This window comes from Dasypus novemcinctus, chromosome 4, assembly GCF_030445035.2.
Source record: "Dasypus novemcinctus isolate mDasNov1 chromosome 4, mDasNov1.1.hap2, whole genome shotgun sequence".
NCBI classification, from domain to species: Eukaryota; Metazoa; Chordata; class Mammalia; order Cingulata; family Dasypodidae; genus Dasypus; species Dasypus novemcinctus.
Window position 1 is genome coordinate 78,021,912 of NC_080676.1, and position 26,454 is coordinate 78,048,365.

The following is a 26,454-nucleotide window of genomic DNA, read 5'->3' on the forward strand; positions in this document are numbered from 1 at the left end:
CTCCTATTCTCGCTATTCTTATAGCTGATACCTTAAAAGAATTGTTTCTTATAATTTTAGTGCAGGTTAATCTACTATGTCCATTATTTTATTTCTTTACATAAACGCTTTACTTGCTGGTCTGTTCATTCTTTCCATAAACAGCATTTTCTTAATTTTTCCCCTACAATACCACCTTATTATTAGCACTTTGCATTAGTGTGGTAGATTTGTTACAATTCATGAAATAACATTTTAAAATTGTACTGTTAACTATATTTCCACAAGCATTTTGAGTGCTGTATGCTTAGTACTGGATTAAGTAGTAAGATTAAGATTAAATTGATGCCTTTGAGTTAATGTGATTTAGGAGGAATGATACGTACTGTATGTGCTAATTCTGAATTTGAAATAGGAAAACCCTTATAAGTATAGGTATATTACAGTGCTTATTAAATTCAGTAATCAATATGCATTGGGTAGAGACAATTTTTTGCAGTTTTACCATGAAGGAGCACTTTTTTGCCTTCTTTTGGAAAGATATGTCTATTAAAAAAAAACTCTAAAGGAAATTTCCTCCATTACCTAAGATAAGAGTAGTTCTCTTTTACACAGCTTTAAAGTATTCAGTCAGAACTTTTGATGAAATAACAGCATGTTGAAATTGATAAAATTCTAGCCAAAAGTAAAGAAATTCAATGATTAAGGAGGCTGGGAAGCTTCATTATAGTAAATATATGCTTTCAGTTCTACTTTTTGAAATTTTTTCTTATTTTATAACTAGTATATTGCTATGTAGAAAATTTGGAAGGTAAACAAAATATTTCTTTTAGGCAGTTTTATAAGTTATGAAATATTTAAACAGTGCTTTTTCTTCACTAATTTTTATTAAAATCTTTTGAAAGGACCTCCCACCGTTTGACTGAAATCAGATGATAATAAATGAGTAATGTTTACAAATAAACTTGAAAATAGCATTCATACTTAAATTTATAACTTGGTTATTTTGTACTCATACTTTCTTGTGGTTTCTTTTTGAATAAATTTTTCTTGATGTCTATAATGGAATTAATATGTTAGCATTTCATGGTGTTCCACAGAGCATTGTGGATGTTAAATGCTTAGAAAGTGTTTGTGATTTTACTGACTGGGTAGGCTGATTCAGAAAACTGAATTTTCACAGTCTTGAATGTAATAAGGTTATAAGAAGGCTAATCTCAGTGTGTTTGGGGTATAGGTTGGTGGAGAATGGACAGAAGAGTAAATACTGAATGAATCAAGAAAAGGATCTTGTAGAACCAAGAAGTTCATACTTGATCTGAGAGGTGGTAGAGACTCATTGTATTGAACTAACTACAATGAAGAATGGACTGAAATTAATCTAAGAGCTGTATGAAGGATAACTTCAACAGCAAAGAATCTGAGGTTAGGAAGGATGATTTAGAGCTGTTGTAGACACCTAGGTATAGGATGGCAAGGACCTGGGCCAGACTGGTGGGAATAGATAGTAAGAAATAAAACTAAACAATTGGGGTGGAATAACCAGCAAAATTTGATAATTGACTAACTGAAAATGAAGAAGAAAATGGAGGCTTTCCTTTGGAAAAATGTACTGCATTTCTATTTTAATAACCAGAGAGTTGCATCTTGCTTTTAAGTTTAATGCTTTTTTTCTTTTTTTTTTTTTTCGGTTTGTTTCTCTAGAAAACAAGAATAGGCATAATGCTTTAGTTTTTTTTAAAAAAAAAATGGCTTTAGTTTTAAAGGCTTCTGGTTCCTGAGAGGATCAAATGAGAAGTTGTTGACAATAACTTACAAGTTTTAGTTAACTGCTTAGGTGATACCTAAAAATATTTGTTTAGACTACCCTATATTTTCACATAACTATTGTTTTGTTATTCCTTTTATAAACTTCTATAGATTAAAATTCCTTTCTACTATCAGAGCTGTCTTCAGTCCAGTTTAAGCCTATACTTTCAGCTGTATTTTGTATTGCTTTCTGTGTTAGCCAAAAGGGGCGTTGATGCAAAGTACCAGAAATCTGTTGGCTTTTATAAAGGGTATTTATTTGGAGTGGAAGCTTAGAATTCAAGGCCCTAAAGAGTCCAACTCAAAGTTACTTCCTCACCAAACTCTGCTGCCATGTGTTGAAGCAAGATGGTGGGAGATGTCTGGAAGGGTTCAGCCTTCCTCTTCCTCCCAAGGCTCCTTGGGCCCAACTTCTTCTGATCTCAGCTGTAGGTTGGAGGACTCATTTCTTTCTGGGCTCAGCTGGTCTGGTCTCTTCACAAGGTCAGCTGTAAACTGTCAGGCTCATCTCTCTTCCTGGGGCCTCTGCCCTGTCTATGGAGCTGTCTCTCTTCCTCTGTGGTGTTCTCTGCGTATCTACTTCCATGTTCTTGATTGAGTGTCTGTTTTCTTTTTTTTAAAGATTTCTTTCTCTCTCTCTGCTTCTCTCTCTCCTCACCCCCCCCCTCCATTGTCTGTTTTCCATGTCTACTGATCCTAGGACCTTCTGGAGTGGGAGAGGAGCAGTCGTTCTCTTGCACCACCTCAGCTCCCTGGTCTGCTGCATCTCCCATTGTCTCTCCTCTGTGTCTCTTTTTGTTGCATAGTCTTGCTGTGCCAGCTTTCCATGTGGGCCAGCATTCCTGCGTGGGCCAGCACTCCTGCGCAGGGCAGCACTCCGCACAAGCCAGCACTCCGCACAGACTAACACTCTGCACAGGCTAGCACTCGTGTAGCTCGCCACACGGGCCAGCTTGCCTTCACTAGGAGGCCCCGGGCATTGAATCCTGGACCTCCTGTATGGTAGATAGGAACCCAGTTCCTTGAGCCACATCCACTTCCTGAGTGTCCGTTTATATAGCCTACCAAGGGGGTGGGTATTCAACCCTGTTCACCCTAATGATGTTTTTGAATCAAAGTCCTTATCTTGATTTAATGGAATAAAAGTGAAACCTCTGATTTTAATACAATCAAAGAGGTATCAGTGCCCAGCGGAACAGACCAGTTTACAAACATAATTAATATTTCTTTTTGGAATTCATCAATCTCTAACTGCCACACTTTGCAACAAAATGTTTGCTCCATTATAGTGATTTTCAACTGCACTTGTATATCAGAATTTACCTGGGAATCTTAAAAAATACAAAACAAACAAATAAAACCCCAGAGACCTAGTATCTTCCTCAGACTATATAATCAGAATTTATGTTAGAATAGTCAGGACATGTGTTTTTCAGAAAGTTCTGCAGTATGGCAAATAGAACACCACCCACAAAGGGGAAACTGTATTATTTATGAATACTAGTGCCAAAATCTTTAAGAAAATATTAGCAGATAAAATTTTGGAAAGGATGCTATACCATAAGTATGTTTACTCCAAGAATCAAGGATTACTCAGTATTGAGGAATACATTAATATAACTAACCATATTTAATAAGTCAAAGTAGAAAAAGAGTGAAAATTTCAGTAACTGCCAAAATAATTCCACATACATTTCAGATTTTAGAAACTGTGGTAAAATAAAGTATCTGAAAACAATAGCTGGCACCCAGCTGAAGCTATCAAACATGGCTGGTAAGAATGCATGATGATATTGCCATATTTGAAATCAGTTTGGCAGATTCTTATAAACTAAATATACTTACCATATAACTCAATAATCTCACTTTTAGGTATTTACCCTAGAGAAATGAAAATATTTGTCCACACAAAAACCATATGTGAGTGTTTATAGGCTTTTATTCATAATCACCCGAAACTGGAAACAACCCAAGTTCCTATCAGTTGGTGAATAAACAAATTGTAGAATAGCCATTCAGTGCAATACTTCTCAGCAATAAAAGGAATGAATTACTGATACATACAATAATGTACGAGTCTCAAATGCAGTATGCCAAGTGAAAGAAGCCAGACTCAAAAAGGTACATTCTGTATCGTTCCATTCATTTGAAAATTCAAGAGTGTAGGGACAGAAAACAGATCAGTGGTTTCCTGTCCTAGGGAGTGTAGATTTTTTTAGAAAGAGGACTGATAGAACTTTTGGGAGTGATGAAATGTTCTATATCTTAATTATGGTGGTGTTGATATGACTATGTGTTTCTCAAAAGTCAAAGAACTTGAAAATTGTAAATTTTAATATGAAAATTATATCTCAGTAAACCTGAACTTAAAAAAAAAGACAATACTATAGTTAATATAAAATACTAGACATAAATCAAGATCAGAAATGAGACCAAAAAATGTCAGTTCTTTCTTTTATATTCATCTTTGACCTGGAAGTATTAGTTTATAGTTTAAAAAGGAAAATGAATTTTTAAAGTAGTGCTTCCATAATTTGTTAAGCACTTTTTGTCTATTATTTTATTTTTGAAGTTGAAATAAAGTTTAAAAAAAAAAGGGAAATGAAATGGGATACAAACAATGCCATGAAGAAGGCAAAAATTATCTTTTTTTTTTTTTTTGATATATTAAATACTAAGGTGTTAGCTGAAAGTATTAGAAACAGAAGTCAGTAGCTAGTTTAGTGACTGGTTTAAAAAATTAATATATAGTAATGGGTAATTTTCCTATATATAGACAGTAGACAGAATGTAATGGAAGGAAATTCACATTTATCATTGTACCAAAAAAAGATAAATAGAAATACATATTTAATTCTTGACTGAAAAGACACCGTATTATAAAAATGTTAAATCTCTAAACTATGAATTGAATACTTTCTATCAAAGGATTATTATTTTTTTAACTCAAGAAAACAAATTAGACCATTGGTTCTCAAGTTTTTTTAGCTAACAACTTCTTTACATTGTTAAATTTTTGAGGATCCCAAATGCCTTTTGTTACATGCATTATATCTATCAGTATTCGCTACACTAGAGGTTAAAACAGACATTTTAAAAACAGGAACACAGGTATACATTCCATTAGGAATCAGAGCGATGATGCCATACACGTCTTGAAATTCTTGAAAACTGTGAGAGAGTGAACATGAAAAAGATATATAACATTTTAGTAGTATTATGAAAATGGTTTTGACCTCTTGGTACCCCTGAAGAGTCTTAGGGAACTCTTGGTAATTTCATATGTTTTGGTGGCAGATCAGATCGGTGTGGAGAGATGGATAATGACTAGCTGTCTGAGGGAAAATTATATTCCTGCTTCTCTCTTTACATCAGTATAAATTCTAGATGGATCAAAGACTGAAACACAAAAATAAAACCATAAAAGAACTAATTAAAAATTGGTGATTGTGGTTTTCTGGTTTGTTTTTTTTTTGTTAATTTTTGTTTAGGGAAGTCTTTTATAGGCATGACACAATCCAGATTGCATTCAGAAAAGCAGTCATTCTTTTGACAATACAAATATTTAAAACCTTTGTTGTCAGGGAATAAATAACCATAAATAAAAGTTAAGAGATAAAAGGTTTTAATATGACAAAGGACTTTTTAAAAAAGTTTTAAAAATATGACAGAGTTCTTAGAAGTCAGTTAGACAGAAAAAAAAAAAAAAAAAAGAAAAATTGACCTAGAAAATTAACAGGGGCTTTCTCTGCCTAGAGAAGCCTGCATCAAATCTTGGTGTATATTTGTCTTTCTCTCCCCTTTCTCAGCAAACTCTGTTCCTTCCCCCAGTTCCCAAATTCTTTTTACTGGCCTAAAAAAAAGAAAAAATTAATAGGATGTTGAGAGAAAAGTAAAAAGGCCTGATAAACTTAGAAAAAGATGCTAAATTAAATGCATAATTATAAAATTCCTTCCCAAACAGGGAGAAACATTTTTTTACAATCACTCTATCAAATATGGTAAAGTTGGATAGTGTCCTGTGTTAGAAATGAGGAGGGAAACTGGAGTATTCATATGTTGGTATGTTGGTGCAGCATTTTAGAGGATGGTTTAAAAATATCAAAATTTTAAGTTCATTTGTCTTTTGACCTTGAGATTCTGCTGTAAGAATTTATTCATGGATATAATTGCATAAAAATGCATATATATGAAAAAGAATATTTGTTGGAACATTTCGATAGAAAATTGGAGACAAGCTTAATTGTCAGGTCTGATTATGGTGGTATAAAAATTAAATACTGGGAATCAGACATGGCTCAATTGATAGAGCATCTGCCTACCATGTGGAGGGTCCAGGGTTCGATACCCAGGGCCTCCTGACCTGTGTGGTGAGCTGGCCCACACGCAGTGCTGCTGGTATGCAAGGAGTGCTGTGCCATGCAGGGGCATCCCCGCTTAGGGGAGGCCCACGTGCAAGGAGTGCACCCTGCAAGGAGAGCTGCCCTGCATGGAAAAAAAAAAGTGCAGTCCACTCAGGAATGGCATCGCACACACAGAGAGTTGATGCAGCAAGATGATGCAACAAAAAGAGACACAGATTCCCAGTGCCACTGCCAAAAAATACAAGCTGACGAAGAACACACAGCGAATGGACACAAGAGAGCAGACAGTGGGGAGAGGGGAAAAGAAATAAATAAAAATCTTAAAAAAAAAAAATTAAATGCTATACTAGTTAAAAGATGATTTAACTCTGTAGGCAAGTGATAAGGAAGGTTCCCCGAAATTGAAGCAAAAAGTTCAGAACTGTATATATAATTATCTTGTCAGTGTATAATAAAAACAAAAGGATATGCATATACTTGTATAACAGTTTTTGAAAAGATATTCAGAGAATTTGATGGTTACCTTTGGAAACCAAGAGAGGGACAAACCAGGGAAGGTACACTTGGATTTTTTTGTTTATATCCTTCGGTATGGTTTGGGTTTTGTATTGAAATTGTGAGTTTTTTGTAATTTAAAAGGAAAAATAGTTCAAAGGCACAAGGGCACACTGTATGGGTGGTAGAAAAGATTTGAGTTTTGAAAGCATTTGTGAGTTCTTTGATACAATTTAACAAACATAAGAAAGAAAAGAAAAACCCAAGATTTCTCTTGGTACTTCTCGAGTCTGTGTATTCCTGTTAAGGAATGACTGCTCTAATAATAGTGGGCCTACTGCTGTTCCTCTTCAATTGCTCTTTCTAACTTCTGTGTGTTGCTTTATACTCTTTGTTTTGCAGGTCTTTCTCTTTGAACTGCAAGTGCTGAAATACTATCTTTCACAACCTAGCTGAGACACCATCTCCTCTCTGAAGCCATCCCTGATCAGCTTAGTTCAGAAGATATCATTTTTTGAACCATTAGAGTTATTTACAGCCATTTTTTCATTACACAGACATCAAGTATGTGCTATATATGGGCCAGGCAGTGGGAAGAATGCTTTTACTACTTCTCTTTACCTTATGGGGTAGCTTTATCTCCATTGTGCAGATGAGGACACTGAGGCTCATAGAAGTCTAGTATCTTCCTTATATTATCCTACTGAGAAATAAATTTGAACACAGGGCTTCAAGGCCAGGCCTCTTCTCTGGACTTTATTCCTATGGCACTTTAATAAAAAGAAGTGAGTAGTTAATTTTTGTGTAAACATGTCTTTCTAGAATTTCTTGTTTTTTGTATTTTAATTTTGAAACAATTTCAAACTTATAGAAGAGTTTCAGGAAGAATATAAAGATCTTCTGTATACCCTTCATCCACATTCACCAACTGTTAACACTTTACCTTTTACCCCATTTACTCTCTCTCTGAACTGCTTGTAAGTTGCAGACATAATTTTTTTACCCCTAGTTACTTCAGGGTTTATTTCCTACAAATAGCAATAATTCTATTCCATACTTACATTGCGGTTTTCAAAATCAGAAAATTAGTATCAATGTATTAGTCTGACTTATAGAACCTATTCAAATTTTGATAACTGTTTCACTAATGTTTTTTATAGCAAAAGAAATCTGATGTTCATGTGTTGTACTTCATTATTAAGTTACTTTCATTTCCTTTAATCTGGGATGGTTCCTTATTTTCTTTGTCTTTCATGTCTTTGGCATTTAGAAAGTTTAAACACCGTTTATTTTCTAGAACATCCCTCAGTTTGAGATTATTTCTTGTTTCTTCACTTATTAGATTTAGGTTATGCAGTTTTGGTGGGTGTACCACATAAGTGATGATGTGTTCTTTTCAGTGCATTGCATTCGGAGGTACTTGATGTCCATTTGTCTCATGAGTGCTGATGGCAACTCTGGCAACTTTGTTAAGGTGGTATCTGCCACCTTATTTGTTATGAATATAGACATAAAATTCCTCAACAAAATTTTAGCAAGCTGAATCTAGCAATAAAATAAAAAGAATTATATGCCATGAAAAGTAGGGGGTTATCCCAGGAATGCATGGTTGGCATCACACTTGAAAATCAATGAACGTAATGCATCATATCAATAGATAAAAAACAAAAGTCACATGAAATGCCAATAGACTCAGACATTTGACAAAATGCAGAATACTTTCATGATGAGAAGACACAACAAAAGGAATAGAAGGCAATTTCCTCAGCTCATAAAGGCTATTACAAAAATCTCACAGCTAATGTCAGACTGGATGCTTTCCCTCTCAGATCTGGAACAGCACAAGGATGTTTGATCTTACCAATTCTATTTAACTAATATTCTAGCTAGGGCAGTTAGGTAAGATGAGGAAATAAAAGGCATCCAGATTGGGAAGGAAGAATTAAAACTATATTTAGGAAAATAAAATTTTTAAAAAAATTGATGAAACTGTACAAAGCAAATAATGAACTGTAGTATAAATCAACTTATATTAGCTATAGTTAATAGTGCAATTACAAAAATGTGTTCATCTCTTGTTAACAAATTTACCATACCAATGCAAGTTGTTAATAATAGGGTGGTATGTGGGATTCCTGTATCATACATGATTGTGTTTTGTAAATCCACAACTTCTCCAATTAAAAAGTAACATTTGACCTTTCTATGCATGCCTCTTCTGTTACTTTTACTGGACCTGTGGTTGGTGTTGGGGTTGGTGTATACTCAGGAGACTTGGATCTCTTGACTTTCCATGTGACAGCCAGGCCCTGAGCCTCAGCAGACTTGCAACTCCTACCCTCTGGTTTATTCGACTTACCCCAGCCAGCTACAGGGAGATGAAGAAGGTCAGCCACCACACCAGGGAGCCAAGAGTGCCTACAACTGCAAGCAGGAGAATTTCATCCATCATCCATGTGGAATCTAAGCCCTGTCTTGATGTAGAGGGAGACTGAATATAACCATCCCTTGGTCCACAGGATGACTAGAGTATGGATTAGAGTAGATTTACTGGTGTTCCGCTGTGGAACTGTTGTGATTAGTAATGGAAGAAATTGTAGCATTGATGTGGAGAAAGTTGCCATGGTAGCTGCTGATGGTAGGGAGAGGGAAGAAGAGATATGATGTGGGGGCATTTTTATTTTTTTATTTTTTAAAGATTTATTTATTTTATTTAATCCCCTCCCTCCCCCGGTTGTCTATTCTCTGTGTCTATTTGCTGCATCTTTTTTCTTTGTCCGCTTCTGTTGTCGTCAGCGGCACGGGAAGTGTGGGCGGCGCCATTCCTGAGCAGGCTGCACTTTCTTTTGCATTGGGCGGCTCTCCTTACGGGTGCACTCCTTGCGCGTGGGGCTCCCCTTGCACGTGGGGCTCCCCTATGCGGGGACACCCCTGCGTGGCGCAGCACTCCTTACCTGCATCAGCACTGCGCATGGGCCAGCTTCACATGGGTCAAGGAGGCCCGGGGTTTGAACAGCGGACCTCCCATGTGGTAGACGGATGCCCTAACCACTGGGCCAAGTCCGTTTCCCTAGGGGGGCATTTTTAGAACTTGGAGTTGTCCTAGGTGATGCTCCAGGGACAGATGCTGGACATTGTGTGTCCTGCCATGGCCCACCGAGTGGACTGGGGGAGAGTGTAGACTACAATGTAGACCACTGCCCATGTGGTGTAGCAGTGCTCCAGAATATATTCACCAGGTGCGGTGAATGTGCCACAATGATGGAAGAGGTTGTTGATGTGGGAGGAGTGGGGTGAGGGGGGGTGGGGGGCCTCATGCTTTTTTAAAAGTAACATTTAAAAGAAAATGAAGAAGAAAAAAAAAAGTAACATAAAAATCCTTTCTGTTTGCATGTGACATGATCCTAAGATTGCCACTTAAAACCTATCATAACTAGTAAACACATTCAGCAAGGGTGCGGAAGTTATAGAAAAAAATTCACTTATACTATTAATACCATTAAAAAGAATAGGGAAGCAGATGTGGCTTAACCACTTGGGCACCCACCTACCACATGAGAAGTCCTGGGTATGGGTTCCAGTCCCTCCTAATACAAGACAAGCAGATGCGCTTCCTACCACAACAAGCTAGATGTCACTTCCTGCTGCAGTGAGCTAGACTCCACCCCGCTGCTACAAGCTAGACTCTGCCCCACTGCAACAAGCAGGTGCCGCAAGCCAGCAGACGCTGCAGCCCACAAAGAGCAGATACGGAACATGCCATTGGGCATTCCTCTCTCATGTGGGAGGTTCCTAGGTTTGGTTCCTGGTACCTCATGGAGAAGAAATGAGCAGACAGAGGAGCGAACCATCTTGGGGAATGGGGGTATAAATAAAAATAAAATAAAGAATAAAATACTTAGGAATAAATTTAACAAAAGAAATGTAAAAGTTACTCTCTGAAACTGTAAAACATGGTTGAAAGAACTTAAAGAAGGTCTAATATAATAATGTCCTGTGTTTATGGTTCAGAAAACAATAATTGTTAAAGATGGCTTTACATATTGATCTACAAATTCTACCTAATCCCTTTCAGAATCTGAGCTGACTTACTTGTAGAAATTGAGAAACTTATTCTAAAGTTCATATGAAATTGCAGAGGATCCAGAATTGCCAAAACAATCTTGAAAAAGAATAAAGTAGATGGACTTAAACTTCTGAATTTCAAAACAATACAAAGCAGCAGGAATCAAGACATTGTGAATTTGGCTTAATGATAGACATATTAATCAATGTAATAGAATTGAGAGCTCAGAAATGAAACAGTGTGTCTGTGGTCAACTGATTTCAAAAAGAGTGTGAGGATCATTCAGTGGGAAGGAATTGTGTTTTCAGTAAATGTTGCTGGGACAATTGGATAATCACATGTAAAAGAATGAAGTTGCACCCCTATGTCATACCATATCCAAAAATTAACTAAAAATGGATCAGAAGCATAAATGTAAGAGCTAAACCTATACAAATGTTAGAAGAAAACGGATAAATCTTTAAGATCTCAGACTTTGTAAAGAATTTTTAGATATAATAACATGAGAATGAGCAAAAAAATAGAAAAATTGGAAGTCATCAAAATTTAAAGATTTTATGCTTCAAAGGACATTTATGATATAAAGGAAATGAAAAGACAATTCACAGAATGGGAGATAATATTTGGAAATCATGTCTCTGATAAGGGACTTTTGTCCAGAGTATATAGTACTTTATAGTGTAAAGTACTATAAACCCAATAAAAAAAAGACAATCCAGTTAAAAAAATGGGCAAAGTATCTACATAGACATTTCTCCATGGAAGATATACAAATGGCTAAGAAGCGTATGAAAAGATGCACAACCTTTTTTTTTGTTGTTTAAGATTTATTTTTTATTTCTGTCTGCTTCTCCGCCCTCCCTCCCCGCCGTTGTCTGCTCTCTGTGTCCATTCACTTTGTGTTCTTCTTTGTCCACTTGTATTCTTGTCAGCAGCACCTGGAATCTGTGTCTCTTTTCATTGTGTCATCTTGCTGTGTCGGCTCTCCGTGTGTGCATTGCCACTCCTGGTCAGGCTGCACTTCTTTTTGTGCTGCGTGGCTCTCCTTACAGGGTGTACGCCTTGTGTGTGGGACTCCACTATGGGGGGGACACCCCTGCGTGGCATGGCACTCGTTGCATGCATCAGCACTGTGCATGGGCCAGCTCATCACACGGGTCAGGAGGCCCTGAATTTGAACCTTGGACCTCCCATGTCATAGGCGGATGGTCTGTCCGTTGAGCCAAATCCACTTCCCTCAACTTTTTTAGTCATGCAAGAAATGCAAGTCAAAACCAAGAGATACTACTTTACTCCTGCTAAGATGGCTAGTTATCAAAAAAGTCGGATAATAACAAGTGTTGGTGAGGATATGAAGAATTTGCAACCCTTGAACACTTCCAGTGTGTAAAATGGTGCACCACTTTGAAAAACAGTCTGGCAGTTCCTCAGTTGATTAAACATAGAGTTATCATATGACCCAGCAGTTCTACTCCTAAGAAATTTCTAAGAGAATTAGAATCATATGTCTACCCCAAAAACTTGTCCATAAATGTTTAAAGTGGCAATATTTTTAATCAAAATTGGAAACAACCCATATATCCATCATCTGATGAATGGATAAACAAAATATGGTATATCCATACAATGGAATATTATTTGGCCATAAAAAGGAATGAAATACTGATACATTTTACAACATGGATGGAACTTTAAACATTATGCTGAGTATAAGAAGCCCGGCATGAAAGACCACGTATTACGTGATTACATTTGTATGAAATGTTGAAATGTCCAGATAGACAAATTCATAGAGTCAGGAAGTATTAAGAGAACAGTGGTTGCTTAAGATGGTAGAGTGTGCAGTTGGGTAGATAAAGAGTAATAGCAAAAGTGTACAGTGTTTTTTTTGTTTTTTTTAAGATTTATTTTTTATTTATTTCTCTTCCCTCTCCCCCTCCCCCATTGTCTCCTCTCTGTGTTCATACGCTGTGTGTTCTTCTTTGTCCGCTTGTATTGTCCGCGGCACCTGGAATCTGTGTTTCTTTTTGTTGCATCATCTTGTTGTGTCAGCTCTCCATGTGTGCGGCGCCAGTCCTGGGCAGGCTGCACTTCTTTTTGCGCTGGGTGGCTCTCCTTATGGAGCTCACTCCTTGCATGTGGGGCTCCACTATGTGGGGGACACCCCTGCATGGCATGACACTCGTGTGCATCAGCACTATGCGTGGACCAGCTCATCACATGGGTCAGGAGGCTCTGAATTTGAACCCTGGACCTCCCATGTGGTAGGTGGACAGTCTATCCATTGAGCCAAATCCGCTTCCCCAGTGTTTCTTTTTGAGGTGATGGAAATGTTCTAACATTGAGGTGATGATTGCACATATCTAAATACACTAAAAGCATTAAATTGTATGCTCGAAAGGGGTGAATTGTATAGTTCGTAATTTTTTGTGTGAATAAAAGTATTTTAAAAAAGTAACTATTCCTGGGTTTCTGTGGTTTGGGGTTTGGTATGTGTATTTTTAAAGGCTGAACTCTTAGAATAACAGAACTCATTACAGTCTGTTCATCTCTTTACCCACCACCCCCAATTTTGTAGAAATCATGACTACCCCAGGAAAAGAGAACTTTCGCCTGAAGAGTTACAAGAATAAATCCTTGAATCCTGATGAAATGCGTAGAAGAAGAGAGGAAGAAGGACTTCAGTTACGCAAGCAGAAAAGAGAAGAGCAAGTAAGTCCTTTACCTTTACTGATTTATTTAAAATAAATGGTTCATTTTAAACCTGAAATCAACTTCTTTTATTTATTTATTTTACAAAGTTTATTATATTTACAATCCGCAGTAGAAAATCTGTGCTGTTTTTGGTGGGGGAGGGAGGAGGTAGAATAAAAGAATAAGGATCTATCAGGCCCCCATTATCCCAATATAACCACTGTTTAACATTTTGGCCTATTTCTTTTAAGTCTTTTTTATTTTTCTAAAATTGCACCATCCTTAAGATTTTATGAAAATGTTTCTTATAGAATTCTTGAATGGCCAATAAAAACATTGCATTACTTTGTAAACTTTAATTTGAAAGTTTTCAAACAGACACAAAAATAAAGAATAGATAATGAACATCATAAACCCAGTTTTTGGATTTAACCATTGTCAGCATTTTGCCACATGTGCTTAATGTCTGTTTATCTTTGCATTTCTTTCTTTTATAGTATTTTAAAGTAAAATCTTAGATAATGTATCATTTCAAACCTCTAAAGGACATTTAGCCATCATTTTTAAAATCTTTTCTAACCCAAGAAGGTCTATAGAAATACCTAAGATTTACCCTCAACTTATTCTCCTCTGAAAATGCTTAGGACAAATGGTCCATCACTTCAGTCAAAAATAATTAAAAGACAAAGGGCTTAAATGACTCTTTTTTTTTTTAAGGAGAGGATTTTGAACCTGGAAGGACCATTGATCCCACACTGTACAAGCTTATAATGAGGCATATAAATGAATTATCAGGTCATAATAGTAATTCTATCTATAACTTTCTGAGGAACCCTCATACCTGAGAAATAAACTGTCAAGAATTTTTTTTTTTTTTAAGATTTATTTATTTATTTAATTCCCCCCCTCCCCTGGTTGTCTGTTCTTGGTGTCTATTTGCTGCATCTTGTTTCTTTGTCCGCTTCTGTTGTCGTCAGCGGCACGGGAAGTGTGGGCGGCGCCATTCCTGGGCAGGCTGCTCTTTCTTTTCGCGCTGGGCGGCTTTCCTCACGGGCGCACTCCTTGCGCGTGGGGCTTCCCCACGCGGGGGACACCCTTGCGTGGCACGGCACTCCTTGCGCGCATCAGCACTGCGCATGGCCAGCTCCACACGGGTCAAAGAGGCCCGGGGTTTGAACCGCGGACCTCCCATATGGTAGACGGACGCCCTAACCACTGGGCCAAAGTCTGTTTCCCAAGAATTTTTTTTTATAGCTATAATGGGAGATCTTCAACACTACTCTTCTTTTGAGAAACACTGTAATAGAAAAATCTAGTTAATTGATGTCTAAGAGTATATTACAATCTTAGTGTTTTTATTAGGGCTGTAGATGTTTGAAATATTTTATTATTATTTGGCATGGTGTGGGTGAGGCAAGGAGAGTTTGTAAAAATGTAATAGAGTTTATATGGAATGAAGCAAATTAAGTAAGAGTTCCTGACATTTTGCTTTATGATCTTTGCAGAAGAAGTAGCCATATATTCATAAAATGAACTGCTTTTGCCTTCTTATTGCCTCTTTATTCAACGTGTTTCACAGTGATGGAATAATAATAACCTTTGTCATCTATTTAGAAAAGTTGCTGACTTATGCCAAATGAACTGCTAGAATTGAGGATAGCGATAGTAAGGGAGTTGATGCTGTCAAGGATAACTGCATCTTTTTGGGGTAGGGTTTCTTAACCTTTTTTGTTCTTGGACCCCTTTGCCAGTCACTTGAAACTACAGACCCCTTACTGAGTCCACACTATACTGTGTATTATTTAATAGATATATCATACCCACACTAACACGTCCCCACAAGAATAATATTTTTTTGAATTTCACTTCAACCTCACAGACCCCTGGTTAAGAACTCCTGTTTAGGGCTATGCTGTTAGCAGACTGACACTTCATATCTGTTTCAAGGTAGCACTGAATAAATACCTCTATCCCATTGGCATTGACCAAACTAAAGTTACTTTTGGCAGAATAGTTAACAAATTGATGTTGTTCTTTCCAAATGCTTGCAAATCTTCTTTTACAAAATGATGAACATTTTACATTTATTGTTAAAATATTGTGAATTAAGTAGACTCTTGCCTAATTCAGTGTGAGTAGGTAATATAGTGCTAATAAAAAGTTTGTAAAATCCATAGTGATAAAGAATGGAGGCTTGCTCAATGTGTTGATAGTTATAGGAAATATCTTCTGGAATGAGAAAGTTGATAAACTTACAGTTAACTCTACCCATCATTTAACTTGGTTGACAAGGTCAGTCAATATGAGGTCTATTAATGAGGTATACAAATTATAATTATTTAGGCAATTTAAAAAATAAAAACCTTAATTTTTGTCAAGTAATACATGCACATAGGTGAAAAAGGTAGTGCTAAAATACTTGAAACTAAAACCATCTATATTCCTGGTCTCCTTCTTGAGTAAATTTAACTGTTCAGTATGGTTTATACTGCTATAGTTCCAAGTAGCATGCATAGGTGGAAGGTGAATATGTAACTCTTATACCACTTTTCCCCTTACATTCATTCTCCTAGTATAGTTTTTTTTTTTTAAGGATTTATTTTTATTTCTCTCCCCTTCCCGGCCCTCCCCGCCCTCCCCCCCCAGTTGTCTGCTCTCTCTGTCCATTCACTATGTGTTCTTCTGTGTCCGCTTATAATCTTGTCAGTGGCACTGGGAATCTCTGTCTCTTTTTGTTGTGTCATCTTGCTGCGTCAGCTCTCCATGTGTGCGGTGCCACTCCTGGGCAGGCTGCACTTTTTTCGCGTGGGGCAGCTCTCCTTACGTGGCGCACTCCTTGCATGTGGGGCTCCCTTACACGGGGGACACCCCTGTGTGGCACGGCACTCCTTGCGCGTATCAGCACTGCGTGTGGGTCAGCTCATCACATGGGTCAGGAGGCCCTGAATTTGAACCCTGGACCTCCTGTGTGGTAGGTGGATGCTCTATCCATTGAGCCAAATCCGCTTCCCCCTAGTATAGTTTTATTACAACATGTAAGTACTGTTGATTGCTGAGCTGAGTTACATGTGCTATGGTTACATTTCCTTTCTTGTATTTTGTTTTTCCTGGAATTAATTTTTCATTTTTCACCTGCTTGGCTTTCTTTGAATTCCTGCCTATGGCTTCTCATTCCCTCCTACAGCTGTTGTATTACTTTTTGTCTGATTATCCACTTTTGTTAAACTTCTCAGATAATCACTCAATTCCATTTTTTTCCTCTGGAGATGATCTATATCCTACATTTCTGTTCTCGTACTCTAATTAGTAATGGTTATCCTATGAGCTTGCTGTACAATTGTAATCCTAGGACTCCCCTTTGCTGGGAATTTCACTTCTCCTCTGATGATCCTCTACTCCCTGATCCTGTTTTCCTCTCTCTGATTTACTTCCTTTTTTTCTTAAGCACATCCTTTAGTTGATTTCTCAGAAAAGGCATGTGGGAGACACATTTTTTGAGCCCTTGCATAGCTGAAAATTATTCTACATTCCATTTTTTATTTTTATTAAAAAAAATTTTTTTTGAGGAACTGGGCCAGGAATTGAACCTGGGACACTAAGTAGGAAGTAAGTGGGAAGCTGGCGCTGAACCACTGAGCCATATTGGCTCCCCGTTCCTTTTGTTTTTTTAGTTATGTATTTATTTTTAATTTTGGTTAAATACACGTAACATAAAAGTTACTTTAACCATTTTTTAGTGGATAATTCCTTGACATCAAGTACATTGACAATACTGTGTAACTTTCACCATTATTCCAGACTATTTCATCATCTCAAACCAAAACTCATACTCATTTAACAATAACTCCCCATTCTCCCCCATCCCCCTAATCATGGTAACCATTATTCTGCTTTCTGTCTCTATGAATTTGTTTATACTCTTTCATATGAGAGAAATCATATAATAGTTGTTCTTTTGTGTATGGCTTATTTCACTCAATGTGATATCTAAGATTCATCCATGTTGCAGCATGTATCAGCACTTCACTTTTTTTTATTGCTGAATATTTGATTGTCTGGACATAACACATTTGTTTATCCATTATCTCTTGATGGACACTTGGGTTGTTTTCACGTTTTGACTTTGGTGAATAATGCTGTAATGAACATACAGCTACAAATATCTGTCCAAGTCCCTGCTTTCAGTTCTTTGGGGTGTAACCCAGGAGTGGAATTTTTAGGTCATACGGTAATTCTATCTTTAACTTTCTGAGGAACCACTAAGCTGCTTTCCATGGTGGTTGCACCATTTACATTCCGTGTTTCTCCTACTTTCCAATACTTGTTCTTTTTCAGGTTTTTTCTAAGTAATAGCCATCTTAGTGGGTACAAAGTGATAACTCATTGTACTTTTAATTTGCATTTCTCTAAGGGCTAATGATGTTGAGCATCTTTTCATATACTTATTATTTGAAGAGCTGCTTTGGAGAAATGTCTGAGTCCTTGGCCCATGTTTTAATTGGATTGTTTGTCTTTCTTTCATTGGGTTGTAGGAGTTCTTTATGTATTATGGATTTAAAACCCTTATTAGATCAGAAACATGGTTTCCAAATATTTTCTCCCATTCTGTAGGTTGTCTTTTTACTTTGTTGATAATGTCCTTTTTATCTGCTTTTTTTTTATTGCTCATACTTTTGTATAAAATCTAAGAATTCATTTAGATTTTACAAGGTCCTGCAGATATTTCCCTACATTTTCTTGTAAGAGTTTTATAGTATTTGTGCCTCTATTTAAGTCATTGATCCATTTTGAATTAATTTTTGTGTATGGTGTGAGGGTAGGGGTCCACATTCTTCTTTTGCAAGTGGATTTCCAGTGTCTTAGCACCATTTGTTGAAGACACTATTCTTTTCCATTGAATGGACTTGGGATCCTTGTTAAAAATCAACTGGCCACAGATGTGTGGAATTCTCTCTAGACTCTCAATTCAATTCCATTGGTTTCTATATCTATTTTTATGGCAGTACCACATTGTGGGTTTTTTTTGTTTGTTTTTTTTTAGGCCCTGAGAGCCAGGGATTGAACTCAGGACCCTGTATGTGGGAATCTAGTGCTCAACTACTGAGCCACATCAACTTGCCTGTGTTTGTTTTTTCATTTGTTTTGCTTGTTGTTCGTTTCTCTTTTTTTAGGAGGCAGTAGGAACTCAACCTGGGACCTCCCATGTGGAAGGTGGACGCTCAACCGCTTGAGCCACATCCACGTCCACATTGTTTTAATTACTGTAGCTTTGTGGTAAATTTTGAAATCAGAAAATGTGAGTCCTCCAACATCGTTCTCTTTCAGCTTGTTTTTGGCTGTTTGGGTCCCCTTTCAATTCTACATGAATTTGAGGAACGCCTTTTCCATTTCTGCAAAAAAGACTGCTGGAATTTTGATAGGGATTGTGTTGAATTTTCAGATTGCTTTAGGCAGCTTTGCTATTTCAGCAATTTTGTAGTTTTTAGTGTACAAATCTTACCTCTTTAAGTTTATTCCTGGGTATTTTATTTACATAAATGAAATTGTTTTCTTGATTTCCTTTTCTAGGTTGCTCATTACTGGTGTATGGAAACCCAACTGACTTTGGTGTGTTTATCTAGTACCCTGGAACTTTGCTGAATTTGTCTATTAATTTTAGTAGATTTCTTATGTATCTTTGGGATTTTTATATATAGAATCACATCACCTGTGAATAGGAATAATTTGAGTTTTTCTTTTCCAATTGGGATGCCTTTTATTTCTACTTCTTGCCTGATTGCTCTGGCTGAAACTTCCAGTACAAGTAACAGAGGTGACAGCAGGAAGTCTTATCTTGTTCCTAATCTTAGGAGGAAGGCTTTCAGTCTTTCACTACTAAGTATGATATTTGCTATGAGTTTTTCATGAATACCTTTTATCATGTTGAGAAAGTTCCCTTCTATTCCTAGTTTTTTAAGTGTTTTTATCAAGAAGGGTGTGGATTTTGTCAGATGCCCTTTATGCATCAATTCATATCATTATATGGTTTATAATCTTCATTATAATAACAAGTTATATTTATTGATTGCTTTTCTTATATTGAACTACCCTTACATTCCTGGAATAAATCCGACTTGATCATGGTGTATAATCCTTTTTTTTAAATTTTTTTTAAAATTTTTAAATTTTATTTATTTCTCCCCCCTCCCTCCATTGTCTGCTCTCTGTGTCCATTCACTGTGTGTTCTCCTGGTCTGCTTATATTCTCATTAGGTGGACCTTCTGGAATGAGAGAGAGGTGATCATTCTCTTGTGCCACCTCAGCTCCCTAGTCTGCTCTGTCTCATTATCTCTCCTATGTGTGTCTTTTTTTTTTCCCTTTTTTTTTATTGAAGTGTATCATTCATACATGAACGCACATAAAAAATAAGTGTATAGTAAAGATTGTGAACGTACAAAATAAACATACATAGTATCACACAGGAGTCTCATACATCACCCCTCCACCAACTCTTTGCATCGGTGTGAAACATTTGTTACAAACTATACTATACAAGAGCATCGTCAAAATATTACTACCAACTATATTTCTTAGATTTCCCGTACAACTCCACACCCTGGTGGGAATATTTGTTACAGATTATGAGATAATATCATCAGACTATTACCACCTATCATGGTCCATAGCATACATTTGGCACACTTTTTCCATACACCTCTATTATCAACACAGTATAGCTTGGCATTAATGCAAGAATATTATAGTAGTTCTGTTAACCACAGTGTATAGGTCACACGACTTGTAGTTTTCCCATGTTTCTCCATATTCCCATCACCTGTAATAGTGATGTACATCTGCTCTAGCTCACAGAAGGACTCTTTTGCATTTGTGTCCTTAACCACAATTCTCAACCAGGATCACTGTGTTACTGGATCCCTAGATTATTCTTTAGCTTTCTTTCTATTGACATTTACTTCCCCGACTACATTTTTCAGTCACAATCCCATTTATAAACCAGTTGTTAGTCACTATAATCTGTTACTATCAACTCTATCCATCTCCACACTTTTACAGTCAAGTTAATAAAACTTCCACATACATTAAGCAGCCATAGTTCTTTTCAACCCTCCTCTTATCTCCTTGTAGCCTATACTCTAGGTTCTAATTCCATGTGTTTATTATTTGTATTTAGTTCATATTAATGAGACCATGCAATATTTTTCCTTCTGTGTCTGGCTTACTTCGCTTAATATAATGTCTTCAAGACTCATCCATGTTATCACATATGTCCCAATTTCGTTTCTTCTTTTTGCAGCGTAGTATTCCGTCGTACGTACATACCATATTTTGTTCATCCATTCATTGGTGGATGGACACTTGGGTTGTTTCCATCTTTTGGCAATTGTGTACAACACTGCTTTGAACATTGGTGTGCAGGTGTCTGTTTGTGTCATAGTTTTTAGTTCTTCTGGATATATTCCTAGTAGAGGAATTGCTGGATCATATGGCAGTTCTATCTTTAGCTTCCTGAGGAACCGCCAAACTGTCTGCCACAGAGGCTGCACCATTTTACACTCCCACCAACAGTAAAGGAGTGTACCTATTTCTTTACATCTTCTCCAGCACTTATTGTTGTCCGTTTTTTTAATATTTTAATAATGGCCGTTTTGTGTAGTGTTAGCTGATATCTCGTTGTTTTAATTTTCATTTCCTTAATAGCTAGTGCTATGGAACATTTTTTCATGTGCTTTTTGGTCATTTGTATTTCCTCTTTGGAGAAATGTCTATTTAAATCTTTTGCCCATCTTTTAATTGAATTACTTGCTCTTTTATTGTTGAGTTGGATGATCTCTTTATATAGAATGGAAATCAAATCCTTGTTGGATAAGTGGTTTCTAAACATTTTCTCCCATCGACTGGGCTGCCTTTTCACTTTCTTGATGAAGTCCTTTGAATCACAGAAATGTTTAAGTTTGAGGAGGTCCCATTTATCCATGTTTTCTTTTGTTGCTCGTGCTTTTGGTGTAAGCTTTAAGAATCCACCACCTACCACCAGGTCTTGATGATGTTTCCCTACATTTTCTTCTAGGACCTTTTTTATACTTCCTTTTATATTTAAGTCTTTTATCCATTTTGAGATAATTTTTGTATAAGGTGTGCGGTAGATGTCTTCTTTCTTTCTTTTGGCTATGGATATCCAGTTCTCCCAACACCATTTGTTGGATAAACTGTTCTGCTCCAACTGGGAGGGCTTGACAGGCTTGTCAAAAATCACTGGGCTGTAGATGTGAGGATCTGTTTCTCAACCATCAGTTCGGTTCCATTGGTCTATGCGTCTATCTTTGTGACAATACCATGCTGTTTTTACCACTGTAGCTAGGTAATATGATTTAAAGTCTGGAAGTGAGAGTCCTCCAATTTCACTTTTCCTTTTTAAGACATTTCTGGCTATTTGGGGCCTCTTACCCTTCCAGATAAATTTGTTAATTATGTTTTCCATTTGCTTAAAAAATGCAGGTGGAATTTTTATTGGGGTTGCATTGAATCTGTATATCAATTTGGGTAGAATTGACATCTTAATGATATTTAGTCTTCCAGTGCATGAACATGGAATGTTCTTCTAATTATTTGGGTCTTTTAAAATTTCTTTTAGCAATGCATTATAGTTTTCTGAATACAAGTGCTTTGCATCCTGGTTAAGTTTATTCCTAAATATTTGATTCTTTTAGTTGCTATTTTTTTTTTTTATTTTTTTATTTTTTAATATTTATTTATTATTATTATTTTTTAATTACATTAAAAAAAATATATGAGGTCCCATTCAACCCCACCGCCCCCGCCCCCCACTCCCCCGACAGCAACACTCTCTCCCATCATCGTGATACATCCATTGCACCTGGTAAGTTCATCTCTGAACATCACTGCACCCCATAGTCAATGGTCCACATCATAGCCCAGACTCTCTCACGTTCCATCCAGTGGGCCCTGGGGGGATCTACAGTGTCCCGTAATTGTCCGTGAAGCACTATCCAGGACAACTCCACGTCCCGAAAACGCCTCCACATCTCATCTCTTCCTCCCGTTCCCCACACCCAGCAGCCCCCATGGCTACCGTTCCCACACCCATTCCACATTTTCTCTGTGGACATTGGATTGGTTGTGTCCATTGCACACCTATGTCAAGTGAGGGCTTAGATTCCACATGGGTACTGGATGCACTCTTCCCGCTTCTAGTTGTAGACACTCTAGGCTCCATGTTGTGGTGGTTGACCTTCTTCAACTCCATGTTAGCTGAGTGGAGTAAGTCCAATAAGTCAAAGTGTAGGAGCTGAAGTCTGTTGAGGCTCTGGGCCTGGGTGTCATATTATCAGTCCAGAGATTCAAATCCCCTACATATATCTTAAACCCAGCACCAACTACAATTCCAATAAAGTAGCATGCAAGTCTTGTGAAAAGAGATCCCCTCTGAGTCCATTTCCATCACGCAGAAACACCAGCTCCAAAGAAGGGCCATCTGTCATGGCAGTGAACCCCTTCTGCCATGACCATTTTAGTTGCTATTGTAAATGGAATTTTTTTTCTGACTTCCTCCTTAGATTGTGCATTATTAGTGTATAGAAACAACACTGAGTTTTGAGTATTGATCTTGTATCCTGCCACTCTACTGAAATCATTTATTAGCTGTAGCAGCTTTGCTGTAGATTTCTCCGGATATTCTAGATATACAATCATATCATCTGCGAATAGTGAAAGTTTTAATTCTTCCTTCCCAATTTGGATGCCTTTTATTTCTTTTTCTTGTCTGATTGGCTCTAGCTAGAACCTGTAGCACTATATTGAACAACAGTGGTGACAGTGGGCATCCTTGCCTTGTCCCTGATCTCAATGGGAAAGCTTTCAGTCTTCACCTTTGAGTACACTGTCAGCTGTGGGTTTTTCATCTGTGGCCTTTATCGTGTTGAGAAAGTTTCCTTCAATTCCTATTTTTTGTAGTATTTTTATCAAGAAAGGATGCTGTATTTTGTCAAATGCCTTTTTGGCATCAATTGATAAGATCATGTGATTTTTCTTCTTTGATTTATTAATGTGGTGTATTATGCTGATTGATTTCCTTGTGTTGAACCAGCTTTGCATGCCTGGTATAAAATCCACTTGATCATAATGGATAATTCTGTTAATGTGTTGTTAGATTCGATTAGCAAGTATTTTATTGAGGATTTTTGCATCTGTATTCATTAGAGAAATGGGTCCATAATTTTCTTTTTTTGTAATATCTTTACCTGGTTTTGGTACTAGGGTGATATTGGCTTCATAGAATGTGTTTGGTAGTATTCCTTCTTGTTGAATTTTTTGGAAGAGCATAAGTAAGATTGGTGTTAAATCTTCTTTGAATGCTTGGTAGAACTCACCTGTGAAACTATCTGGTCCTGGGCTTTTCATTTGGGAAGCTGTTTGATGACTGTTTCAGTCTCTTGTGATTGGTTTGTTGAGGTCTTCTTTTTCTTCTAGCATCAGTGTAGGTTGTACATTCCTAGGAATTTTCCCATTTCATCTACATTGTCTAGTTTTTTCACATAAAGTTGTTCATAGTATCCTTGTATTATTCTCTCTTATTTCTGTGGGGTCAGTAGTAATGTTCCCCTTTTCATTTTTTATTTCATTTATTTGCATCTTCTCTCTTTTTCTTAGTCAGTCTAGCTAAGTGTTTGTTGATTTTGTTAGTCTTCTCGAAGAACTAACTTTTGGTTTTGTTAATTCTCTCTATTGTATTTTTGTTCTCAATTTCATTTATTTCTGCTCTGATTCTTGTTATTTCATTTCTTCTGCCTGCTTTGGGATTAGTTTGCTGTTCTTTTTCTAGTTCCTCCAGCTGGTGTGGTTAGGTCATTGATTTTCACTCTTTCTTTTTTAATGTAAGGATTGAGGGCTATAAATATTCCTCTCAACACTGCCTTCGGAGCATCCCATAGTTTCTGATCATTTGTATTCTCATTGTCATTCATCTCAAGATATTTATTGATTTCTCTTGAAATTTCTTCTTTAACCCACTGATTATTTAAGAGTGTTTAATCTCCATATGTATGTGAATTTTCCCTTTTTTTGCCGCTTGTTGATTTCCAACTTTATTCATTATGATCAGAAAAAGTGCTTTGTATAATTTCAATTTGGTTGAATTTATTGAGATCTGCTTTGTGACCCAGCATATGGTCTGTCCTGGAGAAAGATCCATGAGCACTTGAAAGGAATGTATATCTTGCTGTTTTGGGATGCAATGTTCTGTATATGTCTATTAGGGCTAGTTCATTTATCATATTATTCAAGCTCTCTGTTTCTTTATTGATCTTCTGCCCAATGCTGAGAGTGGTATATTGAAGTCTCCAACTATTATTGTAGAGATGTCTATTTCTCCCTTCAGTTTTGTCAGTGTTTGCCCCATGTATCTTGGGGCATCCTGGTTAGGTGCATATATATTTATGCTTGTTATTTCTTCCTGGTGAATCGTCCCTTTTATTAATATGTAATATCCTCCCTTGACTCTAATAACAGTTTTGCTTTTAAAGTGTATATCATCTGATATAAGTATAGCTACCCCAGCTTTATTTTGGTTGTTGCATGCATGGAGTATCTTTTCCCAACCTTTTACTTTCAATTTATTGGTATCCTTGGGTCTAAGGTGAGTCTCTTGCCAACAACATATGGATGGCTTATATTTTCTCATCCATTCTGCAGTCTGTGTCTTTTGATTGGCGAGTTTAATCCATTAACATTCAATGTTATTACTGTAAAGGCACTTCTTATTTCATTCATTTTGATCTTTTCATTTTATCTGTCATTTTATTTTTGACATTTTAATTACTGTTACTGATACAGTTGTCATTTCTAGACTTTCTTCCAGGCCTCTCTCCTGTAGGTTCTTTATTTTCTTATTCATATGTTTAGTTATTCTGTCAGTTATTCATAGTGCTGTATTGAAGTGTCTTATATTCATATTTGATTGACAGTTTGCCTGAGACACAAGTCTTACTGGAAATTATTTTCCCTCAGATCTTGAGAAACAGTTTTTTGTGTTTTAACTTCCAATGCTATTACAATTTCTTTGTAACCTTTCTTTTGAAAGCTGTTACGATCTTTATTCCTAGTTCTGATATTGTATAATGATGTGCCCTTGTGGTTTTTTTCATTTTAAAGACAGTTTTCATTCATTGTGCTGGACTTTAGAAAGACACTTTCAATCTGAAGACTCAATTCTTTTTTCCTCTATTATTTCATTGAGTTAGACCTCCTAGACTGGTCCTTTTAATTCTATCTTTTCCAAATGAAACCCATATTTTCATTCTTCTTCCTCATCTCCATCCTTCTGTTCTTTTTTTTTTTAAGATTTATTTTTTATTTATTTCTCTCCCCTTCCCCACCCCCCCGCCCCATTGTCTGCTGTCTGTGTCCACTTGCTGTGTGTTCTTCTCTGTCTGCTTCTGTTCTTGTCAGCAGCACCAGAAATTTGTGTCTCTTTTTGTTGCATCGTCTTGCTGTGTCAGCTCTCCGTGTGTGCGGCACCACTCCAGGGCAGGCTGAACTTACTTTCACTCTGGGCAGCTCTCCCTACCGGGTGCATTCCTTGAGCGTGGGGCTCCCTTACACGGGTGACATCCTTGCGTGGCACGGCACTCCTTGCGTGCATCAGCACTGTGCGTGGGCCAGCTCCACACAGGTCAAGGAGGCCCTGGGTTTGAACTGAAGACCTTCCATGTGGTAGGCGGACGCCCTATCCATTGAGCCAAGTCCGCTGCCCCTTCTGTTCTTTCTTGATCCTCTGTTTCCTGAACCTTGCAAGACTCTGCTTAGGTGTGTGGGCTTGCTTCTTAATAGTATATTACTCCATAGGTTCTTATGTTTGTTGCTTCCTCGGTTCTAACTCTGTGCCATTCCTCTATGTTTGCTAGTGTCACAGATACGATTTAAGATTACTTGTGTCTCCTAATTTGAACAAAGATGAATGTTTTTTGTTTCTTGTTCTTTTTGTCATCAAGGGGTAGTCTTTCTGAAGAGAAGAGGATAGAAAGGCCCAA

At 37.0% G+C, this 26,454-nt stretch overlaps 1 protein-coding gene across 2 annotated transcripts in view; it reads left to right on the forward strand.

Moving 5' to 3' along the window:
• KPNA1 (karyopherin subunit alpha 1) overlaps positions 1–26,454 on the forward strand; it is an 84,082-nt gene that overhangs the window by 7,397 nt on the left and 50,231 nt on the right. For both annotated transcript variants that reach the window (XM_004467159.4, XM_004467160.4), the window contains exon 2: positions 13,292–13,425. In XM_004467159.4, the coding sequence (XP_004467216.1) occupies positions 13,297–13,425 (129 nt within the window). In that variant the 5' untranslated portion in view covers positions 13,292–13,296. The remainder of the gene's footprint in view (positions 1–13,291; positions 13,426–26,454) is intronic.